Source organism: Echeneis naucrates, chromosome 13 (genome assembly GCF_900963305.1).
Source record: "Echeneis naucrates chromosome 13, fEcheNa1.1, whole genome shotgun sequence".
Classification (NCBI taxonomy): Eukaryota; Metazoa; Chordata; class Actinopteri; order Carangiformes; family Echeneidae; genus Echeneis; species Echeneis naucrates.
Window position 1 is genome coordinate 11,485,257 of NC_042523.1, and position 18,847 is coordinate 11,504,103.

Here is an 18,847-nt window from a genome sequence, read left to right on the forward strand (position 1 = left end):
CTTAATGTCATAAGGTGTTATTCATTAAAACGCCAGGGGAGCTGGCACTGTCAACGCTCACTGAAATCAAATAAAATGAAATAAAATACAATACAATAAAATACATTCAAATAAAATCAACATAGCTGGTCAGTTTGAATTGGCTGCAGCATCCCATGCAAATCTGACAGATGAGTGGTTGAAAATGAATAAATGAATGAATGAATGAGTATCATAGCTGAATAGCGTGGCACATAGATTTCACAGTTTCAGTGGCATGATTGTGTGACTGCAAAACTGATACAGTATATCAATACATAGGCTACATTTAAATGTAAATTTAATATTCATGTTATATACAAACACATCATAACGGCATATAGCATAAGTTTGTATGTAAACATCATAGCTATTTCTTAAATAAGATCGTGTTATAAGGAAAATTGGCAATAAGCAAAAGGAGGAGAAGAGTAAATTTTCAAATAACTCAGGTAAAAGTCAAACACGAATTGTTTTTAAGTACAGTACTCATGTTAGATTACAGATAAAGCCTTCCTATTTTCACTTACCTCCACGAACACACCATTTCACTGAAAACGTGGGCGAGACTGTGTTTGATGGCTCGATGGCCAACCAATTACAAAGCACTACGTCACTGACGATTACGTCGTTACTGTGCGACTTGCTCGATACGAGTGAGCTGCCGGTCTGCTAGCATTAATACTTTAATTTATGGACATCAGCATTTGTTCTGCACTTACACGTATTAAGCAATAGACTGTCAGTTTATTCAGAGGTGAAGCGTCATCTTTCTAACAAAAGCGACTCGGACAGACACGGCTTGTAGCTGCTTAAATCAGAGTTAGCATCAGTTAGCATCGTCATTTCTGGTTACCAAGTATTTGCTGCAACCAGGGCTTGTTTGTAACGGTGGTATGAGTTATGGATATGGTGGCGGAGGTGGGAGGAGAGGCAGAAGAGGAGGCCGAGGGAACAGAGATGGAAGCAGAGAAAGATGGGACAGAGGAGGAGGAGGAGGAGGCAGAGAAGGATTCAAGACACCGAGTTCTGATTTTGACCAGGACGGAGGAGGTGGGCAACGTGACCGTCCTCCTCCACACCTGAAGGGCCGAGAGATTGGCCTGTGGTACGCCAGATACGGAGCCGTGAGGAGGAAACAGGCCGACCGGAGATCGGTACGGTTTGTATTGAGCTGGACCAAGTGGCGAGCAGGCCGAGTTATCTGCAGATATCCAGTCTCCTGTGGTGATGAAAATGACACGATACATATGCAGTTTCTGTTGCTTTAATCTTTCGATACACGCCAGAGGCACATTTTAGTATATGATGAGTAAGAAAACAATGTTGAGGTTGAAACCAGTTGATCCCAACTTCTCTGGGATGTAACATATATATAAATATATAACAATAACATCAGTAAGATGCTACGTACACACTGATGCCTCCGTTAACATAATAATAATGTCACAAAGCAAGGCCATGTTTCATAGCAGGAACAAATAGTTTTCATACTTTGGGCACATTTTGCACTACATATATTCATGCTCTGAATAAAATTTGAACTGCAGAAATCTGTGCATAGACCAGAAAATCTACAGATAATTATAAACGCTACTGTGTGCAGCATCGTGCACACAGCTAGTAAACCACCTAGATCCTGACATGTCTTGTTATTGATTAGATTTATATTACTGCACAGTCATGGCTGAATTTGCCTTCTCCGTGTTTATGTCCAGCGTGCAGTGGTTCAGATGGATGAGGCCAGAGAGCAGCATATTACCAAACTGCTTAATTCTGTCCAGAATGAACAGTCTTGTTCAGACAGAGACAGCAGAAAAGCAAGAGCCACTACATCTGACAACTGGCAGACAGACACCAGAAGCAGTGGACATTGGTGAGAGCCATTCACAAAGCGTTTCATTTGATTCTTGCACAGAGAATGGTAAAGAATGGTAGGATTAAAATCCCTATAATATAATTTTTTTAAGTTTGACCACTGATACAAAGAGGAAACTTTCAACTTGTTTATGACTTGTGTTTGTAGTTACTTTGATGGGGACCTGCCAGAAGAACATAAAAATAAGATTGAGCTCAAATCTGACAGAGAGGAGGAAGAAGTTAGTTCGATGCAGAAGAAAGCAGCTCACAAACGGTAAGCAAATCAAATGCATGCAAAAATAACTGTGATGTGTGTTCCAGACATACAGTTTAATATTTAATAGCACCTCACAATCACGGATGAACAGATTTTTCCTGCTGTGGCACTAAATTTCAAATATTCATACCCTGTAATGTTTTTTGTTCAGTAACTGCTCTTTGGCAGTCAATAAAGATGAACCCCCTGACGCTTGGGACGAAGAAGAGCAGCAAGAGGAGGAGGAGGAGGAGAAGGAGAAAGAGAAAGAGAAGTGGAGAGTGAAAGACAAAGACCTGGAGTACTTATTTCAGGAATTAGCTCGAGATAATTCACTTGATGATTACTTAAAGAGAGATCTGCAGAGCAAGAGGTCAGATCCAAAGTACAAAGAAATGCTAGTGAGTACCATTAGTACCAAGTTTGATATATATACACCACAGTGGTAAATAAGAGTTGCACATCTTAATATTTTCAAAGACGATGATATGATCAAAGTTGCATGATAATTAACAATAAAACAAGGAAGAGTGGTTTACAGTACAAAAAACTAGTGTACCAAGTTCCATCTTGATAATTAACAAGTTTCACTTGGTTTTATAGAAGCTGTTGCTATATTGGCAACTTTAGGATATATGGGATTATGTTTAAAGGTTTAAATAAGTTAGAACAAAGCCCTCATACAGAATATAGCTGAGTCTTTTAAGTTGGAAAATACTAAACACTGTATGTATTGTTAATTTCTAGACAGGAATAATCTGCTATTGGTTCCATCTATTTATTTTTATTTTCATCCTCAGAAATTCCGAGAAAAACTACCGTCTTACAGCAAAAAGGAGGTAAGTTTTAATTACATGCAGTGTTTAAGTAAATTCTGCCCTCATCTTGATTCACATTGTTTCTGCTAAAACATAATTTGTTTTCTGAAAAATGTTTACCTCCAACTACAGACCTTCTTATCCCATTTCCTATCTGCTTCCACATTTCCATTCTCAGGAGTTGGTTAAACTGATCAACTCTAACCGTGTCCTGGTTGTGAGCGGTGAGACAGGCTGTGGAAAGACCACCCAGGTCACACAATTCATTCTGGATGACCATATCGATAGAGGCATGGGCTCCATGTGCCGGGTGGTCTGCACACAGCCTCGTCGCATCAGTGCCATCTCGGTATGTACCCTGCTGTGTTTTAAGGTATGATAGTGTTGGATTATATGTTGTTGTTGCTGCCGTTATATATATATATACTTGTGTCTGTCTGTCTGTCTGTCTGTCTGTCTGTCTGTCTACTCTCAGGTTGCAGAGCGTGTAGCAGCAGAGAGGGCAGAAAGTGTGGGGAACGGAAATTCTTGTGGATATCAAATCCGCCTACAGAGGTAAGGAAGTCTTTATTGCATGGATTGTTTTATTGCATACTTTATATCCAGTTAGCACATTACTGACATCTGACTTCATGAACTGTAGTGTTTTCTATACGATAGATTATAAAACATGAGAGAGGTTTAGATAGATCCAGTAAGAGGCAAGGAATCTAGCCAAGTCTGTGATATAAAGGCAGAGTGATATCGAGATGAGAAGTACAAGGATGAAAAGAAAATTATTACTGACTGTTCAAGAAATGAGATAGATAACAAGGTACTAGACTGTGAAGGGCCTAGCCAATTTAGAAAGATGTCTTTTGAGGTTGCATTCTTACTGCTGTGCTGTCAACTTCTGCGGTTACTTTAGCTTTCACGACTCATCCACTGCTGTGGCTTTCTTTCAGTGGTACATCCATGAACTGTCAATTTTGGCCATTTCTGCCCTACCATATGATAAAAAATAAAAAGTAAAAAAATAACGCTTTCAGTTCAGTAATCTTTAAAAACTAATAACAATTTATCCTGAACATTTAATCAAGTCTTTGCTGATGACAGTTACATTTGAAGGTAGGTAGTTATTCATCCACACAGTATCTGGGATAATACAATAAACAATGGGTGTTTTATTATAATGCACATAAAGTAGGAAACAGTTTAGAGTAAATAAAATTATCACAATCATCATCTGTCAGTATTGGGATTTCAAAACTATCATTAATAATCAGATGATAGCGAACTTGTATTTGGTTAAAAAAAAATTAAAAGAAAACAAAAAACATCACCTCATAGATAACAGTACCTAATTTTTATTGCTATTTACTCTGGGATAGATGAAGCATCAGTAATCACTGATAAGTGTAGTGCTGAGTAAACACCAGGCTTCTTGGAAACTTGCAATATAACAGTATAGAAAAACTGCACACACAGAGAAGGGAAGAAGATCGTATTGGACCTCTGCCCCTCAACAGATTAATTCTGCCATTTTGCCTGGTCCCTTGAAAGCTTTTCCTTTAGTGGCTCTTTTCAGTTTCATAACAAAACATACTAGTTGTTAAGGACAGGTTTATCAATAACTGTTAGCACTCTTTCATTAGTTTTTAATCTGTGTTGTGTATAAAACATATACCGTTCTATCATTGTGAGCAGTAATTTTTTTTTCATCAGTAAAGTTTATTATGCCCTGCTGCTTATTTCTTTGATCATTCAACTGTTTATATTATGTGTTGTTGTTGCGAAATACTTTGTAACCCTGATTCAAAAAGTGCTTCATAAAAAATACATTTATTGTTATTTGTGTATTTCTCTTGAAATAAGTCCAAGTTCTGTTGGAAACAACGCACTTGCATCAATTATGCAGTAAAACTTTTGATGTTGTTCAGTTGTCAGTGCAATTCTTCTTTTAGATGCGTCAGAAGACTGGCAGGTTCTGCTTTGTTTCTGATCAACATAAATGACAAGTTTTTCATGGTTGTTGTTTGAGTAAATCTGTCATCACTGACTGATACTGGCTTAATTTGATATGAAGGTGTGACAATAACATTATTTAATAGATGGCATTAATTGCATCAGCAAGGATTTATTGCAACATCATTTGCAGTTATATTCATTTGTGTGGAAAGACTAAGCAGAAATTGATACAATGAAATGTTTTGAATTCTAAAAGAGGAAAAAGAAGGGCGGCAATGGAGTCTTGAACAGTAACAAATAGAAAAAGTAAACAGAGAAGCTCATTCTGGTAACGCTTGTCTTCATTTTACAGTAGTCTTTTACTTAGTGTTGTGCCAATTTCAATTTATTTATATATACATTTTTCTTGTTTTTACGCCTTTCAGCCGGTTGCCAAGGAGACAAGGTTCAGTCCTGTACTGTACAACAGGCATTATTCTTCAGTGGCTTCGCTCAGACCGGTGAGTGTCCCCCCAAAGCTTTCCTCCAGCATTTCTTTTTCTCTTCTGCTTTTCCTCTCAGTTCCAGCTCCCTGCACACTGTCTTCCCCTGTGCATCACTCTGTTTTATCCAATTGATTTGTGGTCGAGTCCACTGTCTGTTGAAGATACATTAGTGTGGGTCTCCAGTCTCATAGGCAGAGAAAATAAAGACACACAGACACAAACACACAGTGCCTGTTGACTCATCCCTGCATACACATCGTCGCATTCTGAGTGTCTTCAGAAAAACCAAAGAGACTAAGTGAGGGTGACAGCTTTTCTCATCGTTGTGCCTTGTATTCTTTCAGAATTTGCATGTCTCTAGTGAGTCATTTTGGGACCACAATTGTCAGAAAGAATTATGGCAATTTGGCATGAAGGTATATCTACATAAAAGCTGGCTAACAAGCAGACAGGGTGTATGTGCTGCAGCTATGTCTGTACATCTTTGGACTGTTTGTCTCCAGCCAACACATTAGTGATGCATTAATCTTAACTGTTTTAGTCCCACAGTCTCATCTCATTCATTATCACAGATTTCAGCTTTATAGACCTGCCATTTTAATCAATCAGACTCACAGTTGATTTGTTATACTTATATAAATAAAACTTTTTTCATGTTTACAATTGTTTCCTTGGTAACAACAGCCAGACCGTCTTTTCTTTTCTTTTCTTTTTCTTTTTGGTGTCATGCTAAACAAATCCTGGTACAAATGTTCACTTAATACTCAAGGATGAATTGAATGAAGTTTGATGGTCGAAGTTTAACGTCAAAAGTTAATGCACTTACAGACATTATTTAATGGGCCAAGTCATGAATGGGCACTTGTGACCTGCATTGTGTTTGGTGGCCTGCAACTGCAAGATAGTCATTCTACCTTTTCCTTTTGTCAGGTTGTTATCCAGCATCAGTCACCTGGTGTTGGATGAGATACACGAGAGGAACCTGCAATCAGATGTTTTGTTAATCATTGTGAAGGAGCTACTCAACCTCCGTGACGATCTCAAGATCATCCTCATGAGTGCAACACTCAATGCGGAAAAGTTTTCGAAGTATTTTGGTGTGCAACCCAGATTGCAACATACTGAATTTCTTTTTTTTTTTTTTTGCAGTTTCATTGGCTTTGAGATTTCAACTTCCCTACATTCTTCTTTCTTTAGACAATTGTCCAATGATCCACATCCCTGGATTAACATTCCCAGTGGAAGAGTTCCTACTGGAGGAGATTATCGAGATGACCAAGTAGGAAAACGCCTTTCCCAAACAAACACAAAACCTTTGTGTCCTTCTCGTTTCATTTAAGCCGGTTGTTGTCTTTCTGGCAGGTATTATCCACAAAATCAGGACCGCCGGTCCTCAAGGAAACAAGGCTTTTGGCAGGGTCGCAACTCCAGACCTGAGAAAGAGGAGAAAGAGGCTGAGTACAAAGAGAGCTGGCCTTATTATGCACGTACATTGCATCAACGGTGAGTTAATGAGAATATCTACATTTTTTGACTCTGAGAGAAAATGCAAAGAAATAACTCCCAGCTCTTTTCTTGGAAACACTGAACAAACTAATTCTTAATTTAACACAGCTATTTGCTCTGCATCCGTTTTCTTTACAACTATTTTTACTACTCTGTGTCACAAGTGACTGGGCAGCACAACAGAACAGTGCCTTCCTAAACTGTATGCAGTAAAAACTAAGCGATCGATTTCAAAGTATAATTGAGGCTTGTGTGACAAATGTAAGAGAGCACCCATTTAAATGTTAATGTTATGACTTAAAGCAGAATAATAATATTTTTGCAGCTGTAAACATCTAAAACCTACTCTGATCACTATACACTTTGATACAGCCCAGCATGCCACTAAATGGTGTCGTGCTGGATTTGCTTGCGCTGTATGCAGATTGAGTAGCAACACACACACACACAAAAATAATAATGATAAAAAAAAAAAATGACAGTGCCAGTTTCTTAGGCTCCACATGAAACAGAAATGACAGTTCATTTTGTTGTATTGACTGCCGACTGAAACACCTGGTGTTTATGAATATCCATTTTTTTGGCTAATTTTGTGTTGAACAATGCCATTGTGGTCCTTTGCAGACGTTGACAGTTGTCTCTAATATGCCAACTCTCATTAATATTTGGAAACTTTCATAGCTGTGAAAATCGTTTTCAGCAGTTCAACTTGAGCATTAGAGAAGGGAACCTAAAAATTGTGTTTTGTAAGGAAGTCAAAACTGTCATAATTTTTCATCAAGAACACCCTGTTGCCATGCAGAAGCACTGGAGAAGGTGCATTATTATTGTTTTGCCTTATGCTTTACAGATACTCAGACCAAACTATTGCAGCACTGGAGATGTTAGATAATGATGACAAGATTGATCTGGAACTTGTCCTGGCACTAATCCGTCATATTGTTCTCAACGAGGAGGTGAGTTTGACTTTGGATGTCTGGTTTCAAGGCACAGTACATTTGTCCTCAGAGGTGAAATTAGATTCCTGATAAGCTACTATGGGTTTCAGCAGTCTAAAAGCCTGGACTGCTTGTCTCATGGAAACCTGTAGTTTTTATATTGTGTGTTGTCAATTAAAAGTTAATGACTAAAGGAGTGAAATAGTGTATAATCTCAGTTGGAGCAGATAGAAAAACAGGAGGATGAGCATGCAAACATGGAGTAACACTAGATGAAATCAGATGAAATAACATGGATCCTGGCAGCAGATCTGTTTAATGACTGATTCTGCAGATGCTCCCTCAATGCAAATCCATTCCTTTTTTCCTGACCAGTTAATGTTAATTCCTAATTTTTGTTTGTTTTTTCAGTGAGCAGTTTAGACTCGGGTGATAGGCAGTATGTCAACTAGGTCAGAAGAAAGTACTTAGGTGACTCAGTTACACCTAAGTGAAATATTTCTATATGAGGAAGATGTTTGTGCATACAAATTTGGGGAGAATCCATGAATATGACAGATTTCCCATATAATTATATAGTTGCAACATATTTTCATAGTTTCCAGCTGTAATTACTCACAGAATTGTGTGAGACATGCATGAGCCAACGGACACACAATGCAGCAGAACATCACAGAATACAGCCAGCTGTTGCTATTAAGAGGAAAATAATAATGGCAAGCACAACCTGCTCTCACGTGCCCTGTGGTTTCAAAGTGAAGTGGAGCTAGTCAAACATGTGGGAGAGGAACAGAACAAAGACAGAAAAAAGAGAATGGCGTCCAATGAGGAGTGACTAATGAAGATAGACAGAGTAATTATCCTTTCCCACATGAAACTGTATCTCTATCAGTCACAGCCACACTGAGCCAGTCGACCAGCTGATTCGCTGTGGCAGTGTCATTTGGCTCAGATGGGAACTGGCTGATCTGTCATGATGTTTTCCTATACTAAAGATAGGGGGCGTTCTGCCGGGCTTTCAACTGTGATGATTGGTTAATTATGTCGCAGGGGTCTGATTAAATACCTCGGGGGTTGACATGGAGGCAGTAATGAATGCCTGCCGGGTGCAGCTGTATCTGTCTATGGGCAGTTTGGTGTGTGTATATGCTAAATAGTAGACCAACATGACAGAGCTTACTCTGCTGTTACTCGATTTTTAGTTGTAATTAATCAGAAGCTCTGTCTGTAGTGCATGTGTGCGAACATATGTTAATATCAGATTGTAACTAGGAACATTGCCTGGATTTCTCTGCTCGTCTTCTCTTTCACACACTTACACATGCATTAACACGGACAAATCCAGTCCCACGTGGGTGCCACTGAATGAGCAATAGTACCAATAATTAGTTTTAATTAAAAAGCAGGGCTGCTCAGGGCCTAGGAGCTACTTTCAATGAATTTCCTCTTGGGAAATTAATACCAAAGTTTTTAAGGGTTGGGTTATTTTATACTAGCTTATTATCCTGAGAATCATTATTACTTAAATTTAGGGCTTTGATATCATATAGCATCATAGCATTTCCTTGAATGGCTGCCCTTGATGATAAAGTAAAAATAGTTTTTTCCTCCTATTTTATTAGGTTTAAACTATTATTAATATTTAGACAATATCTATCTATTCTGTAAAAGCACTGACCATTTTATTGGGGTGTACACACTCTTATCTTTGGTAGCAACTCTGGCTTGCTTTGAACAATCAAATCTCCGTGTGTATGCCATTAACTGTTACTGTCATGTTTGCATCAAATATTAGTTGTTTCTTATCAGCTTTTAACACACTGTAGCTTTTGTGTATAACTCTGGGAGCAAGGTGTCAAACCTTTTAGCACTGCAACACTATTTGCAAATTTTTTTTTTTTTGCAATGACTGTTGCCAACTGTGATTACTTTTCAGCTATCATAAAACATTTTAATCTTCAGAGATGTGCTCAAACTGAAGCACCACCAACCCTAGCATCCTTTTCATGTTATCCTGCTGATGTTTTGCTCATCACCTTCTCAGCCTGCATTTGTGTTTTTTATTTCCCAAGTGACTTATTGGTTTTCTTATTTTTTCTGTTCCTCTGAGAGCATGCAATCTGTGGTAACAGAGAACGCCCTGTAGAAGAAAGATGTTATTGTCAAAATCAAATTGGCACTGAGCATCAGGGATTTTTGTGTGGCTGAATGCAGAGGTTCAGAACTTAGGGAAAGTCATGCCCATCTGCCTTGGATCAGCTCCTCAAAGGACAGTCTGTGTTGTGTTTTTTGTCTGACAGGACGGAGCAATCTTGGTGTTCCTCCCTGGCTGGGACAACATCAGCAGCCTCAATGACTTACTCATGGCTCAGCAAATGTTCCGATCAGGTATACACAAAGAGCAACACACACCTACAGGGATGGCACATTGCAGTGTTGTGTGATGTGGAAACTTGGAGCCTCTGGCTATACATACACTGACTTAACAGTGAGAGAGCAATTTGAAAGAATTTTATTCAAGTATTATTAGAATGTGAAAAAGAGACAAATCAAGCACAAATTATGATCCCAAACTGTAAAATAATCTGTAAACTACCAATTCTTGACATTTATTTATTTATTTCCACAAATCCTTGCTTCGAGACGAGCTCTGGCCTTGGCCCACGCACAAGCTTCTAGCACTATTTAATTTAACAGCATCTATGAGTCTATGAGATTGCCACCCACATTTATTTAGACTTGATTAGATGCGATTCTGGTTCTTTCCATCTGCTCTGGTGTATCAAATCACAAACATCTGACCAATCAGTCTTTATTCTAGTGCATGTCAAGGAACAAAAGTCAGATTTTTTTTTTTTTATTTAATTGGTGGCAACCTTCTCAGGTGACTGCATTTTTCTATGCGGAGATGCATTAATTTATTTCTTTTATGTATTAAATATGCCATGATAATATATATATTTTTTTGGGTAATTGAAAACTGTTTTAGTGACATATTTGTTTGCAAAGATGAATAAATTATAGTTGTAAATAAATGTAATCTCATTATTTACCAGGATACACATGACGATGATTATAGACACGAGTGCCTATCTGATGTTTGCAAATGGCGTTTTGTTTGAGTTTTCTTTTGTGTCCTTTTGTGATTTCAGACCGGTTCGTTATCATCCCTTTGCACTCGCTCATGCCTACCGTTAATCAGACGCAGGTCAGCATTCTTCTGTTTCTGTCTCTGCTCATTGTCCTGCTTTATTCTGTTTCTCAGCATCTGAACTGTCACTGTCATCTTTCTCCCTCACTTGTCTCAGGTGTTCAAAAGGCCTCCTCCTGGAGTCAGAAAGATTGTGATTGCTACCAATATAGCTGAAACTAGGTAGGTATGTGCATGTGAATGTGTTCTTTGGCTTTTCCAGCTTTTGTGCTAACTCCCTTTGAAAAATATATTATTGGCTGTTATTTTCTTGGCAAGAATAATAATAAGTGATGACACAAAGTGATCATTTGGTTTGTAATTTAGTTTGAAAGAGTTATGTAACTGGTCCTATCCCTTCATTGAACCTACAGATTTGTTTCTAATTAACATATTCTTCTTGGATTGATTACAAATACGGTTGGCTTGGATGGAGCACGCTGATTTTTTTTTTTTTTTTTTTTTGGAACAGGCAATTTGTTGATGTTTTCCATTGAGCCTCAGTCGCACACAGAGCAAATTAAGAAGTCATCTCCAGTCCCCTCAAATCCTTTCGCTACATATAGACTCTAAACCTACTAAAGGGCTAAATTTATTTTTACTTCTCACGATGTGTGTGTTAGCTAAGCATTCTTAACAGACTCCTTTGAAGCGTTTTTATTTTTGTTTTGTTTTTTCTGATTTGGTCTTTCTTCTGTCCCTTTTTTCTTCTTCTCTCTACTCTTCACCACAGTATCACCATAGATGATGTTGTCTATGTGATAGACGGAGGGAAGATTAAGGAGACCAATTTTGACACAAAGAACAACATCAGCACTATGACAGCTGAATGGGTCAGCCTGGCCAACGCCAAACAGAGGAAAGGACGAGCTGGCAGGTAGGTTTAAATTAGTCTGGACTAAGGTTTTGTTTGTTTGGTTGGTTTTTTTTCCCTGGATAATTTTAGAATCAGGACAGGCAGCATCATGGTGACTCTGGATGTGTGATACTAATCTGGGAGGAATATTTTTTCAATTTTATTTGTCATCTCAACTCTCCAGCAGTCTTCCCCATCTGCCCACACATTCCTCCCTTCCCATCTATAAACAAAGAGAAAGGCTGAGTGTAGGCCCTACCAGGTTGTTTCCAGTCTGTGATTCAAGACATTTGTTCCTTTCACTAGCTCTGGATATAAAAGTGGAGCAAGGCCTAATTATCTGAAGCATTTTGCTGTGTGTGGTTTCTAACCATTTATTTTAAATTAAGCCCCTGTCGCAGACTTGATATAACGCATAACATACACTTTTCATTCCTAACTCTATATTCTTCTCTACTTATCTCCAGGGTGTGTCCAGGGAAGTGCTATCATCTATACAATGGTCTGAGGGCGAGCCTGTTGGATGCCTATCAATTACCTGAAATTATGAGGACACCACTGGAGGAGCTGTGTCTACAGATCAAGGTTGAATATGTGGAGAGAACATGACAGATGAGACAGACTGATGGAGAAAGCATGCTTGGCAGATTCATGCTCTTTCTCTCTATTTGCAGACAACATAAACTATCCTCTGCTGAGCCTTATTCTCTTATATGAACACATGTTCTTTGGTTGCTTACTGTCTCCCCCCCCTATTTTTGCTTTCTCTCTTTGAATCCCCCACTTAGACATATTTCAACACATGCTAATGGAACATTAAGCCAAAGTTCACTCAGATCTAGTGTTTGCAATGATTGTTCTCACCAGTGGCTGTATTGGATACGCATTTCAGTGAGTGTTTCTTTCACTAGTTCAGTTGGATATATTTAAGTATGTATGTAATGTGGTTTTTGAAGCGAGTGGGTGGACTAATGCATTAGACTGTCCTTAAAGTGAGAGGAGCATAAACACTTCAACACCACTTTATTAGTCAGACACAGAAATGTTTTCCCTGCCTCAGTTTTCACCTTGTTACAGGTGGGTGTTAGGTGCATTTTGAATCACTTTTTTATATGCAACAGAAAATTTAGGGAAAGTGCATATACATCAGGTGAGTTTTAGTATGACTGGTCTGTGCTCAGCCCACAATTTACAGCATGCCAGTGTCATCTTGTAAAAAGCAATATCAGCACACCGTGTCTTCTTCAATATGCTTGTTGGAAGAAAACACACATAATTGAATAGACCTTGCTCTATCTATGTATTGCAACAATTAATTCTTTCCTTAGAAAAAAGGGAATTAATGTAAGAAAGATAGAATGTCTCTGCTCATTGGTGTCTAATGTGATTTGATGTAATGTGTGCTGAATAGATACTGAAGCTTGGGTCCATAGCTCGATTCCTGGAGAAAGCTTTGGACCCCCCCACTGAAAAGGCTGTCAGTCTTGCCATCAAAAACCTCCTGGATCTGGTAAGAAAGATTAAAGATTATTTAAAACGTTATAAAAAGTCAGAAGCCCATCAATTGATTCAGGGACCATTAATAATCTGCTGATCACACATTGTTTCAGCTTTAATGAAATGTTTTCAATAACAAAACATCATGCTAGCAACAAGAGTATAGTGACCACAAGGAACATATTAGCAGCCTATCCATTGACCTCTGTCTGTTGTTTCCAGGATCTTGGCGAGAGGAGTTATTTACAAACCTGCCAAATCTAACCATGTTATTTTGTAGTTTCCCCTCTTGTGGAGAAGAGAGATGCAAACATGCACTTAAGAGCAACAGAGAAGTTGGTGCTTCTGTTCAGAAGCTAAAATGCAACACATATTTCACAGTAACAAGGTTGAAGAATAATCAATTCAGGAAGCATTACTTGGATTTGGTGGCAACAAAACTCAGGGCTTTTGATGACAACTTGTTCAAAAGCGAAACCAACACACACTGTGTGTCCACTGGTCCTCAGTGGGAGCCTTGCCTGTATTTACCCATCTCTATTTTAACAAAGGCTTTTTTTTAGTGTTTACCAAACCTGACTAAATGTGTTACAATGTTGTTAGAATGCCCTGGACCATTCAGAGAATCTGACAGCGCTGGGTTTCCACCTGGCTCGTCTGCCCGTGGAGCCTCACATTGGCAAACTCATCCTATTTGGTGCTCTGATGGGCTGCCTCGACCCTGTGCTCACCATCGCTGCTTCACTCAGCTTCAAAGACCCTTTCTTCATACCCCTGGTAGGGTGCAGAGTGCACAGACATGAAAACACCTCACACACACACTTAACACATTGCTACAGCATAACTGATTTTCTTTTTTCATGACAAATAAGGCATTTAGAGCATTGATCTTGAATACATCTGTCCCTTGCTTAGGGTAAAGAGAAAGTGGCAGACATGAGGAGAAAGGCCCTCTCCAGAAACTCCAAGAGTGACCATCTCACAATTGTCAATGCATTCCAGGTAAATTATCTCTCAACTATCACATTTTCTTTCACCTCTGTTCTGTTTATGGTTGAATCTTATATTTACATATCATACATTGATTGGCTAGGGTTGGGAGGATGCAAAAAAGCGAGGTGCCTGGTATGAGAAAGATTACTGCTGGGACAACTTCCTGTCTGCCAATACACTTCAGGTGAGCTGGGCTGATTGTGTGTGTTTGGCTGAACGCTACACTGAAATGTTTGTAAATGTCCATGATTACAATCTCTATTTGTGCAGATAAAAACAAGCGGACATTTTAAAAAGTAAGAATTTTTTTTTTTTTATCGCTCAGATGCTGCATAATATGAAGGGTCAGTTTGCTGAGCATCTGATGAATACAGGATTTGTCAGCAGCAAGGACCCCAAAGACCCCAAATCTAATGTCAACTCAGGTTGAGTCAAGTTTTTTGTTTGCCTTTCAGCCATAAACAAATCTTTTCTGTAATGGATCAGTAATTACAAATCATATGTAACATGTAAATGATGAAGCCATCATTTGTGCTTTTTTTTTTTTTTAACTCTCACTTGTTTCCTCAGACAATGAGAAGTTAATCAAAGCAGTGATTGTAGCCGGTCTCTACCCTAAGGTGGCCATGATCAGACCATCTCACAGCAAAAAAAGGCCTGGGTATGTATGTCAATTTAACAAGGGAGTTGTTCAGTGACAGAAAGCAAAGGATGGCACAGCACAAGATAGAAAGGTTCCCAATCATTCATATTGATCCTAGGCAAAAACAGACTTCACAGCACAATAGCTCATCAAACCTATCAGGTAATACTCCTGTAAGTGTCCTTTGATAATCACCTGAGCCTGTGCACAGACCCTATTACAGACATCTCTCAAAAGCAGAGAGGCTTTTGCAACTGAAAATCAATGCTGTCATCATAAAAACACCCTCAGGCAGATATAAAGGCAACGGCTGTGACCTGTGTTCAAAAGACAGACAGACAGACCAGAGGGAGACAGACGTTTCCTGACAGTGGGGCTGTCAGTGTTGTTTGTCTGTTTTGCTGACAGCTTTAGACCCTAATATCCAGGGTCATATCCCCTGCATAAGTACTTCAAAACAGTTGTGCTGTTGTAAATTTTCATGTCTGTACCACAGCTCTGCAAAGTTTTTTATATAGCAATGCTTGATGAAGTACTTTTTGTCTACTTTTGTTTGCTGTATCAATCCATTGTCTGGTACAAACAGCCCGTTGCCTTTAGCTAAGCCAATAGTTTTGTCTGGCTGACAAACAGAAGTCTAGAGCCGACTCTTTACTTTGTTGTTGGCCATGATTTGTCAAATATGCCAAAGATTTTCTTTGGTCTGCTCATTGGCAAAATAACAGAAGATTCTTTTTGTCCCATCATATTAAGAAACCAGAGGCATTTGAATGTTGTTGTTGGATACAGAGCTGAAAGTACTTTCTGGTTGAATTGAATGAAATATTCTGGTAATTGTGCCTTTTCACACATTTTGGGAACCAACCAACGTATAAGGCATATATGCTAAAAGTCTTCACTGCACTGAACTCTACTGTAGTATTCCACAATGCTGGACTTACAGCGGATAATTTAAAAATGTAAAAAATGAATGGTGCTCTGATCAGCACTTTCTTTTCTTCACCGTTACCAGGTTATTGATGGGAGTAAACGCTATATTATTAATTTATTTGGTTCATCAAACTATTGAACTCTTCCCACTGCACTTACTCAAAACACTTTGACACCTAGTCTAATGCCACCTTGTCTTTCTTAGGGTTAATGTGTATACACAGGCAGATGGGAAGGTGTGTATTCACCCCAAATCTGTCAATGCCGAAGAGACAGTGTACAACTACACCTGGCTTATCTATCACCTCAAGATGAGAACAAGCAGTGTGAGTGACCTGGGAATTGGTGTTTTAAATGCAATGCAAATGTTGTGTATTGCTGTGTGTCTTCTTTATTATGTGTCCCTCTGAAGGGTGCATGTGAGTGGAAAGAAGGGCCAGTGGCTAAAGGTTAGCAGTGGTACTATGCCAGCTTTACACTGAATGAATATTTGATTAAAATGCTGCCTTTCAACTCTATCTCAAAGGCTGTTGTGCTTCAAAGCTTCCACACACAATGTAAGGGGGGGGGGGGGCAAACAGTCAATGCACCTTGCTAACTACCACCCTCACTTTTTTTCCCTTTTTTCTTTTTTTTTTTGATGCTCTACACGCCCCTATTTTCCCATCCCTTCCATTTATCTTTGTTCTTTCTATGCTGTCGCTCTTTGTGAATGTTTCTATTGGGCAGAAAATACACCTTTCATGTCTTCTCTGATTGCTGCCTGTGCATTTGTCTCTCACTTTTCTGCCTTCATATTCATGAAGAAAAAGGGTTTTGCTCGACTTTGTCATCATTACTGCCATCATCTTTTACCTTGTAGTCTGTTAGTGGATTAATGTACAATACATGGCATTTGTGTCTATATTAAAAGTAAGGTATTTGGAGATTTGCCTGACATTCAAGGTTGTTGTTCACAGAGAAAAAGAAGGGAGCAGAAGACCAGTACTGTAGGAAGAATGAAAAAGAAAATGAGGAATGACGTAAAATTTTATCTCCTGATGCACTTGCCCCTGCTGGACCATTACATTACACTTCCCTTCTTTTTTTCCACCTTGTCACCTGCCCACTCCCTCAACCTTTCTCCACAGCTCTGACATCAATTTTCAACGCTATCCTTTTTTTCCTTTAAAGCTGTAATCATTTTTGTTTGACCTCAGTCTGTTGCTTCTGTGTTCTCTGTAGCTTTTGACCTTAAAGCACAACATTTGTTCAAATGTGTGCATATTGATCAGTCTATTACTGAGTTTCACGTCTGCAGTGTTCACTGATGACAGTCGTTTTAGTGAGAAATATTTCTTTACTTAGAAAATCATTTGTGAAAAACTTGTCTGTTCTCATTTTGAGTCAATCTATTTTACAGCTGTAACCTTTAGTTTAAGGATGAAAATGAATTTAGAGGAACATAACACATTACAGACTCTCCCAGACTCCTCACTCTGGAGGCTCTGAAACACATTTCAAACTTACAGCCACTCTTCGCTAATGGGACACTTTCAGCTCACACCACAGAATAGCTGCCAGGCATGGTGTGTCATAATGATGATGCTCTCTGTCACTGAGTGTGTTAGTGTGTTTGGCGTAATACCCTGACATCTCCCTGTGTGCCCCCAGATCTTCCTGTATGATTGCACTGAAGTGTCACCGTTCTCACTGCTATTTTTTGGAGGAGACATCACCATCCAGAAAGACAAGGACCAGGAGACCATCGCAGTGGACCAGTGGATCGTATTCAGATCCCCAGCACGTATCGCTCATCTTGTCAAGGTAATCAAAGGACACATATGCGCGCACACACATTGTCATTCATGAGGCTTCTGCTTCTACACGCTTCTGTTCCATGTCTTTGAAACAGAGTTTAAAGAAAGAGCTGGATTTGCTACTTGAAGGTAAAATCCGTAACCCGGCTACTGTGGACTGGCAAAACCGCCAGTCCAAAGACTGTGCCGTCATCACAGCAATAATAGACCTCATCACCACCGAGGAGAAGCCTGCAGGCAGCACTAAAGGATATGATGAATGTTGGGCATCAACCTCAAGGGGACAACACTCATACTTCGATGATGACGACGATGATTAGAAGTGGCCAGGGTTTCAGCTGGTTACGGAAAGGGGAGAAACAACTGGAAACACAGGTTAGATGGCATATTTATGACCACAGCTGGCCTTCTAGGTTGATATTTTACTTCTCCCAGGGTGCTCCTGAAGCACAGTACTCGAAAATCTTGTGCATATAAATAACTCCCAATATTAGTTGTTTGATTATTTGGTCCTACCGGCGAAGGACAAATCTGTTTTCAAAAACACTCTGTATCTGTTTTGTTTATCATGTCGCTCGTACACTTTTGGTTTGGATAAATCACACACTTAATGGATTTGCCAATAAAGCAAAGCTGTACAATAAAATGCCTTACTTAGTCTCGTCCACTTACTGGGCTGATATTTAGGAATTAAAAACCACAGGTAACCATTACCCTGAAATATTGCTGACTGTTTGCTGGGAGACCATTATCTGCTCAATGATGGACGAACCCCATTTCTTTTCATTTCAAGCATAATACCTCTGAGCTCTGGATCGTTAAAATCACCTGGGTAATATTTGGTTGAAGAACATCTGCATCGTTGTTAAATCCTAGCGATTTGTAACTGTTTACTAAGTTTAATAGTCAATATCTCATTAATCCAAATCAGAGTAAGTGTTGATGGCCAGAGGGTTTTATGCAAATTTCCGATAAGCCTTGAGTCAATGTCCAGAGAGCACATGGTTTATGTGCTGGAGGAACAAAAGTGTACTAATTTGATTTGCTCTACCTAGCAGGTGTCCTCAGGGAAAAGAATACATGACAGGTTCCATACAATAAAGCTTTTATT

At 39.1% G+C, this 18,847-nt stretch overlaps 1 protein-coding gene across 2 annotated transcripts; it reads left to right on the forward strand.

Annotated features, from left to right (window-relative positions):
* Positions 1 to 666: 666 nt before the first annotated feature.
* On the forward strand, positions 667 to 18,836 carry dhx36 (DEAH (Asp-Glu-Ala-His) box polypeptide 36). 2 transcript variants are annotated; one of them, XM_029518123.1, is made up of 26 exons: positions 667 to 1,175; positions 1,737 to 1,865; positions 2,043 to 2,152; positions 2,307 to 2,535; positions 2,935 to 2,973; positions 3,131 to 3,301; positions 3,428 to 3,507; positions 5,325 to 5,399; positions 6,315 to 6,481; positions 6,582 to 6,663; positions 6,747 to 6,887; positions 7,741 to 7,846; positions 10,129 to 10,216; positions 10,981 to 11,036; positions 11,137 to 11,201; positions 11,752 to 11,895; positions 12,342 to 12,459; positions 13,286 to 13,384; positions 13,975 to 14,148; positions 14,287 to 14,373; positions 14,465 to 14,548; positions 14,690 to 14,789; positions 14,935 to 15,025; positions 16,143 to 16,263; positions 17,591 to 17,743; positions 17,832 to 18,836. In XM_029518123.1, the coding sequence occupies exons 1-26, from the start codon at positions 915 to 917 to the stop codon at positions 18,054 to 18,056; spliced, it is 3,195 nt and encodes a 1,064-aa protein (XP_029373983.1). In that variant the 5' UTR covers positions 667 to 914; the 3' UTR covers positions 18,057 to 18,836. The 2 variants fall into 2 exon arrangements, with proteins under 2 accessions (XP_029373983.1, XP_029373982.1); XM_029518122.1 differs by having other exon boundaries at positions 1,737 to 1,894; positions 2,045 to 2,152; positions 17,832 to 18,835.
* The last annotated feature ends 11 nt before the right edge of the window (positions 18,837 to 18,847 follow it).

What these genes read in the sequence shown, in the direction of transcription:
- dhx36 (XM_029518122.1), top strand. Translation starts at nt 915, where the DNA reads ATGAGTTATGGATATGGTGGCGGAGGTGGGAGGAGAGGCAGAAGAGGA. An exon ending in ACCAGAAGCAGTGGACATTG is followed by an intron (nt 1,895 to 2,044) that starts GTGAGAGCCATT and finishes TTGTGTTTGTAG; the next exon opens with TTACTTTGATGGGGACCTGC. An exon ending in AGGAAAGGACGAGCTGGCAG is followed by an intron (nt 11,896 to 12,341) that starts GTAGGTTTAAAT and finishes ACTTATCTCCAG; the next exon opens with GGTGTGTCCAGGGAAGTGCT.